At 47.0% G+C, this 7,689-nt stretch overlaps 1 protein-coding gene across 5 annotated transcripts in view; it reads right to left on the reverse strand.

Annotated features, from left to right (window-relative positions):
• The window catches only part of Mfsd7a (major facilitator superfamily domain containing 7A), a 9,714-nt gene extending 4,784 nt beyond the window's left edge, over window positions 1–4,930 (reverse strand). For 2 of the 5 annotated variants that reach the window (XM_006534933.4, XM_006534934.4), the window contains exons 1-2: window positions 2,883–4,930; window positions 101–259 (exon numbers count right to left, since the gene is read on the reverse strand). In XM_006534933.4, the coding sequence (XP_006534996.1) occupies window positions 101–259; window positions 2,883–3,029 (306 nt within the window). In that variant the 5' untranslated portion in view covers window positions 3,030–4,930. The remainder of the gene's footprint in view (window positions 1–100; window positions 260–2,882) is intronic. The other 3 variants (NM_172883.3, XM_006534932.4, NM_001359977.1) reach the window with 3 other exon arrangements.
• Window positions 4,931–7,689: the final 2,759 nt, after the last annotated feature.

Here is a 7,689-nt window from a genome sequence, read left to right on the forward strand (position 1 = left end):
TGGTGGAGTCTAATCTGAAGGGATCAGGGTTTTGCATTCAAAGTCAAAGGGTCCCCAGCCCACCCACCCCAGGCAGGAATGGGAATGAAGTCTGACTTACCGCTCCACGGAGGCCAACAGAGTCCAGAACCCAGATGGCAGCCATGCCAAATGGGATGGATAACACAAAGTATATTAGTGACAGCCAGTTGACCTGATCCATGGACAGGAAGAAGTGCTGTGCTATGGTGTCTGCTACAGGTGCAAAGCTGAGCCAAAGCTATGGAATACACATAAGTCACCTACAGGCCACAGATATCACCTAGCTAGCTCTGCTCTGGCTGAAACCTATAATCCCCATTTGGCTAGCTCAGGATGGGAGCAGGGATGTATGGGTGTGGCTGTTAAGGCTATAGGGACACAGCCTGATAGAAAATTTGGGTCATTCTGCTAGAGAACCACATTTACCCTATTACAAACCCAGAAAGCAGACAGGCATGGACTACAGCCTAACCAGCAGTGGACCATGAACCAGCCTGGAGGCAGATACAGAGGCTAAAAACCTGTCCAGGGACTGTAGGGCCATGAATCTAATTAGGATTGACTTGATTCTCTGAGGAAGCTGAAGTCAATCACTAGGGTTAGTGTCCACTGCCTGGGAGGCACTGTGTTAAAGGTGACAGAAAGAGGAGAGTGAGCATCTGGGACATGGCTGTGAGTAATGAGACAGAGAAGCCAGAATCTCAGTGGGTGGGACATCCTGGACACTGAGTAAGTCATAATACTTAAGGACACACTACTGGAGCACACAGGGTAAGAGAGGGATAAAAGGGAATCAGGGCAGATGGTAGCCATGGTTCCGAATTTTATGGTTGAGCAATGTGCTGAGACAAGATGGATAAGGAACACATTTGGGGGAGGGACCATGAGGTCTGGTGTGTGGTGGCGACTCCATGGCAGGCATCTAGATGGATAATGAAGCCTTTGGGGCTTGGGACATACATGAGGACCAAGGAGGGGGCAGACAGAGCCAAGGACAGAAGAGTTCAGAGCCTGGGACTTCTTTAGAGATGGGAGAGAATTGATGGCATCTCACTTTGCACATACTCTCCCATGTTAGGCATTGCAAAATAGGCATTGGCTGCACTCTGAAGCCCGGCGAGCAGAAGAGTGCAGAGTGGAGGAAGGTTTTTTTTTTTTCTGGAAGAAGTATGGGGAGCTGGGTGGAGAGAAGGAGTCATCAAGCTTAGAGCAGCAGAGAGAATAGATATATGGCCCAACAAGGGTGTGCCCCAGACCAAAGTTCCTGATGAACCCTACTGAACATGACAGAGGGTCACACCCTCCAGAGCTGAACAGAGTGCCAGGCTTCCCCACCACAAAGCTTCGGGAAACACCAGGTTGTGCAACAGCAGCATTTCTTTCAACACAAGAAACAGATCTTAGAGAGCAGCTGATACAGGCCTAGCTGCCTCCTGCCTGGCTTCGTAGAGCAGACAGGGGACCAGGGATGCTTACAAAACATGCTGTGGTAGACAAGAAAAACAGAGCCCATATCTCAAGTCTCACGGGGTTGTCCTTGCTCCTCCCAGAGCTGTGGCCCCACATAAAAGTGGGCAGAGAGATCTCTAGCATGTGTAAGACAACAGATGGGTGGAGAAAAAAATCCATCCATCTAACTGTACAAGAGTAAGAATGAGAATACTTCAACGAGCTCTCAGTCTCACCCTGACTCAGTCCCTGATCTCCTTCCCATCCAAAACACTGGTCCATCTCCCGGTCTTTCGGAAGCCCTGTTGTGCCTGCCTGCTCAGGCTGCTCTCTCAGAACCCTGGCACCCAGTCACTAGCTACAGACAAATGATCAGGGGCTCCAGGAAGCATGACTAAACTTGAAGCCCACTGGTCATAATGGGGACCCAGCCGGGACCATGTCATTTCACAGTATCAGGGTAATATTCCATCTCCATTAGGACAGCAGGACATCACCCAAGTGTCCCAGGAACCTGCCTTATCTACAAAAGGAAAAACTCAAGTAGATTTCTACGTGTGTCCTCAGACAGCTACCCCAAACCAGTTATGTTTCCCAGTGTTAGAAAGGGGAACTGTGAGCCAACCCACAGCAACAAGTCTCAGCAAAGCTAGCTACCAGGAGAGAAGTTTCTGATATTGCCACAGTTAGAATACTCCAGGCTCATGACATGTATTCACACCTTTACTCAAAGCTCTTTCTTCACAACCAGCACAGCCGGGGGGAAAAAGGAAAGGCCATGCGATTCAACCTGCTGCTGGTTCGCACGGAATGCCAGTTGGCAACTGAACCCCTAGTGTGCTGGACACCTGATCGTGTCACCATCCTGGCTGGGTCTCCACTGTGACCAGTGGGCTTCATGGTCCCACATGCTCGGCACAGTCTGTGCTATATTTGTTATAATTCTTAGCTGTATGGCCCAAATGCTACCTATCCAGCTGAGTGGCCGCATGTGACCCAAAGTTCCTTTACAGGTACCGGATCCAGCACCAGAAACAGGATTGAACAGCTGATGGTAGCAGCTCCACGCTCTCTCTCCCTCCGCTCAAACTCAAGTGCTGTGTACCTGTGCCTTGGGAGGACCACTTGCAGTCCAAGTGCGCCTGATGGGATGAAGAGGGAAGGACGAAGGGTCCAGCATTTGGGGGCTAGGGATAGTTCGAGAAAACAACATGTTGCAGGGCTGAGACCCTTGAGCCTAAGACACCTGTTTCCCTGGCTGCTCCACATCGGGCAGGACAGGCATTTGCCCCTTCTTCTACAACTTGATGAGCCAGAAGAAAGGTCGTTTTTCTGTGACCGCACGAAAACAGTCTTGCTGGCGCTGAGGCTGCTACAAAGACCCCGCCCCGCCCGACCCAGCACCCTTGTACCATCGCATTGGAGCAGCTCAGGAGGCTGACCACCAGCAGAAAGACCCAGCGACGCGCATACACTCGGGGACTAGGCAACGCGTCTCCGGCGGTCCCAGATGTTTCCGGGCTGTTGCAGTCTTCCAGCCTATCCATAGTCCCGGCCATGCCAGTGTCCGCAGGCCGCCCACTTTCATACACTGCAACGCGCTGAGGCTGTAGGCAGGCTGTCCCAGGAGCAGGGCGGGGCGGAATGATCTGGTTAGTCTCCGCCCCAAAGGACAAGTTTGGTGAAAGAAGCCAGAATTACTCGGCAAGGTGGAAACTGGAGGGGAAAAATTCCCTTTTAGAGGTAACTTGGATACAAGTGTGTGTGTGGCCTGTACTAGGAACACGTTCGCAGTGGTAGGTGCGGGAAGTGGGTCTCTACTTCAGCAAAGTCTGCATTTCCTTAAAGGTCCTCCAAATTGTTGAAGTTGAGGCCAATCTGGAGGAGGAGAGCCGGAACAGTTCCAAAAGCCTCCAATCTAGGCCTGTCACTAGACTCCTCCTAGAGGAGAAAGAGGCGGGGTGGAGGACGAGGAAAGGCTGAACCTAACTACACCATCCCTGCCCGCGAGTAGATAGATAGCTTCCAGACTCTTTAATTTGCCCTTGTCGCCTGACTCTGGCCTAAAGCAGTTGACAAGAGTCATCTGACACTTGCCACTGTGTCTGGCCTGGCTGGTTCAAGAGAAGGCCAGTGTACCAAAAGCCCTATTCAGACTAGTGTGAATGAGTGACCAGCTGGTGGGGCAGAGAACAGGCTGTGCTGTGGAGGAATAGGGGGACTGGCCATACAGAGGCAGGAGGTGGCTTTCTCTCAGTGAAGAGGTTTTCTCTCCTTCAAACACATCCCGATGGTCTTGCCCTCAGGATTAACATTCCTTTTTGTTCATTTCTTGGGCTTAGGGATTTGAGTTTTGAGCAGGAGTTTCACTGTTGTAGCCTAGGCTGGCCTCAACCTACCAGCATTCCTGCTGTTTATCTTCAATATTGGATGGTACCACCTGTCAATCATACGGGTCTGAACAAGCTTATTGTGCGGTTCCAGCCTTTTGTGTGTTCTTAGTGGGGCTGTGTGCATGTCAGATGTATTTCCCCATTTGTAGGTAAAGTCCTGTCCAGTAAGGAGAAAAATGAGAAAAACCTGGTGGTGCCCTGCAAGGGCCAGTCCCCCTGAGACCCATGATAAGGCCTGTGGTCTTTGCCCTCTTTGATGCCCTTTCCTTTCATATCTATCTAACCCCTGCTTACCCTCAGGCCATAGTTCACACTCACTCTGAAGACCTAAGCCCCTATGCCCTCCTCCTATGGCCTGGAGCTGCCTTGGGGTGGGGACTTTGATGTCTTGACATTCTACCTGAGAGATTGAGAGGGCAGTTCAGACTTCTCTGTTCAGGGCCCTAGCTTTAGGTGGGAAGCTGCCTGTCACCAGCTTCCTGTTTAAGTAGTATCTAAGCCTATCACCAAATGGGACCATCACCACAGTTACCCCCTGTATTGTCACATCTCTAAATCTTTTGATCCGCCTCCATCCACTCTCTTAGGGCACTTGTGCTACGTAGGTGAGTTCAACAAAGTTATCAAGTGAAAGATCAGTACACAATCGACAGCTGCCTTCCTAAAACACTCTACCAATGTGGAAGATGTGGAAATTAAAACAAAAATTAAACAGTCATAATCTAAGTGTGGTTAAAAATAATACTCAGCAGCCAGGCTATGGTGGTGCACGCCTTTAATCCCAGCACTTGGGAGGCAGAGGTAGGTGGATCTCTGTGAGTTTGAGGACAACCTGGGCTACAGAGTGAGTTCCAGGACAGCCGGGGCTACACAGAGAAACTCTGTCTCAAAAAAAACAAAAACAAAAACAAACAAAATATATAAAATACTTAGCTATAAACAGGAATAGCACCTATATGCTAAAAATTGTACAATGCTTGTGAAAGAAACCAACAAAAACCTAGAGAAATGGACAAGTATACCTTATTCACATATTGAAAGACTCAGCATGTTAGCTAATATTAGTTTTCTCTTAATTGGCCTCTAGGGCTAACGGGACTTTTATCAAGAGGTTTTTATACACACAGATTACAAGAAAATATTTGCAAACCACACATCTAACAAAGGACTACTACATGGTGTTTTTCAAATCCAATTAAGGATATGGGCAAAACACCGAAGAGAAAAAAAAAAAAAAAAAACAGGTGGCAAATAAGGCTTAATGACTAACTTCATTAGCCACCAGAAAAAATTGAATGAAAACCACAATGAACTCTGGATCCCCATCCAGATGGAACATGCCTTTAATCTTAGCACTCAGGTGAACTTGAGTTCGAGGTCAGCCTGGTCTACACAGAGAAACCCTATCTCAAAAAACAAAAGCAAAAACAAACAAACCACAATGAGCTAATACCATATTTTTTTAGAGTGTTAAATAAAAGTACTGACAATTCTAAATGTTGAAGTCTATAGAAAACAAGTTGGCAGTTTCTTGTAAAACCAAGAATGTAGCTATGGTCTAACTCAGCCGAAGCAGTCATGAGTCTTTATCCACGAGAGAGAAAAACCTGCAGCAGCTTCATTTTGTGATCATCAAAGACAGTGTAAACACCCAGGTGTCCTTCAGTCAGTGATCAGTCGAGTAAACAGAAGTATAGGCACCATGGACTAGTTTACTCAGGAATGAAGAGCTAATACGTACAGCAACCTGGATAGGCAAAGCGAGGGGATAAAAGCAGTGGTGGTGCACACCTTTAATCCCAGCACTTGGGAGGCAGAGGCAGGCGGATTTCTGAGTTCAAGGCCAGCCTGGTCTACAGAGTGAGTTCCAGGACAGCTGGGACTATACAGAGAAACCCTGTCTCAAAAAAAAAAAAAAAAAAAAAAAAGGTTATATACTGTGTGCTTCCATTTGTAATGGTTTGCTCTGATCTGGGTGTGTTTCCCAAGTGTTATCGTGCTAGAAACTTTGCCCTCTCCACTCACTCTGGCTTCCTGTCTGCCAGTGTGATCACTCCCTCTAGTAATGCTCCCTTCTTTATTGAATTCACCAATAGGTACTCACTAGCATTGAGATGACAGCTGTGCCAAATGTTTGAACCTCCAGCATTGTGTACCAAACAAAAGCTCTTTTCTGGCAAGGTTACCCAGACTCAAGCATTTCATCACAGCAACCAAAAACAAACCAACACAATAATTATATAACTCTTTGTGTGTGTGTGTGTGTGTGTGTGTAGTGTGTAGAATCTACAATTATTTCAACACAGCAAATTTAATTGTCAGAAACTCTGTGACATAGGACCTGCATTTGTTTGCAAATGTTGACTTTTTATACTTTCCTATTTGACGTAACCATTTTGCTTAAATCTCAACAAGTTACCATCCTCACACCTTAGAGAGAACTACATGTGGGAGATGTCCTTGGCAATCACAAAAGGAAGCCTGGCATCTTCTTGCTAGTGATCTTCAGGGGCTTATCATTCAATCCCTATTCATGGTGAAGTCTATGTTCAGTGTCTCCCTCCATTTAAAGCCTACTTCTAATTTCTTCCAGCATCTCAAACCAACATTCTTAGGCCAGTTTGTCTTCCCCCAGATAGTATCTTGTCAAAAATTAAGTAATTGCTACAGTTGGAGCATGAGGCAAGGCCCCTTTTTTCTGGGAAACTATCAGGAATAATATCAGGAGCCCTGCTTGGTTATTTATTTAGTGTTCATCTGCTCTTCCCAGAGAGCGTTGAGGATGTTGAGGGCCAGGGCCTCCATCTGTCTATTCCAAATGTTTGGGTAATGACTGACTGGCTGTATCTTAGAAAAACAAGGGTGGAGGAAAGACCAACCCTTCAGCTGTGGGGCACTCCTCCACCCAGGCTGTCAGGCACCCACAAACAGCTGTGTAGAGCCTCCCAGAACTATTTGGTTCCAACAGCATGCCTCCCTCCTGTATCTATCCAGTGACTCACCTGTGCCTCACTAATCTAATCAGGACTCACCTGCTTGAAAACCACACATGATGCCCACCCCCTGCAGGGACCATGTCAGCATATCAGGATCCAGGCTCTCAGGTACCTCAAACTGATAGACTGTGACACCAACCTCATGGCCATGGAAGGCATCCATTGCTAGAATGTGAGCCTTTCTGTTTCCTTTTCAAGAGAGGTCTCTGGCCACTGTTATGTGGGCTCTTCCTATAGTAAGGCCCCCAGATGTCCATCCACTTCTTCCCTTTCCCATCAAGCCCCCAAATTCTTAGAAGCTCCAAAATGGAAGCCAGAAAGTGTCTGTAGCCCACCACAGAACTGCATGGCTCCGAACCTATTAGTCTCTTAAGTGAAATCTTGGGCTGGAGAAGTGGGTCAGAGGTTAAGAGTACTGGCTGCTCTTCCAGAGGTCCTGAGTTCAATTTCCAGCAATGTCATGGTGGCTCACAACCACCTATAATGAGATCTGGTGCCCTCTTCTGGTCTGCAGACACACATTCAGACAGACTGCTGTATACATAATAAATATATCTTTTTGAAAAAAAATTTTTTTTAAAAAGTGAAGTCTTTGGTTTTCTCATTTGTATGTGTAGTATTAGGAACTTTCTGCTTAAGTGTGCTGTGAGATAGTATTGGGTTATCTGTGTGTGCTAATGAGGGTTGAACACAGATCTTTGTACAGACCATGCTAATCTCTCTACTATGTAGGCATACCATCAGCTTCTGTAATGAAATCTGATATTTACATTGTGCATTTATCTTAGACGGAAACTGGTATTTAGTTTGTGTTAATGTATCACATCCTT

Source organism: Mus musculus, chromosome 5, assembly GCF_000001635.26.
Source record: "Mus musculus strain C57BL/6J chromosome 5, GRCm38.p6 C57BL/6J".
Classification (NCBI taxonomy): Eukaryota; Metazoa; Chordata; class Mammalia; order Rodentia; family Muridae; genus Mus; species Mus musculus.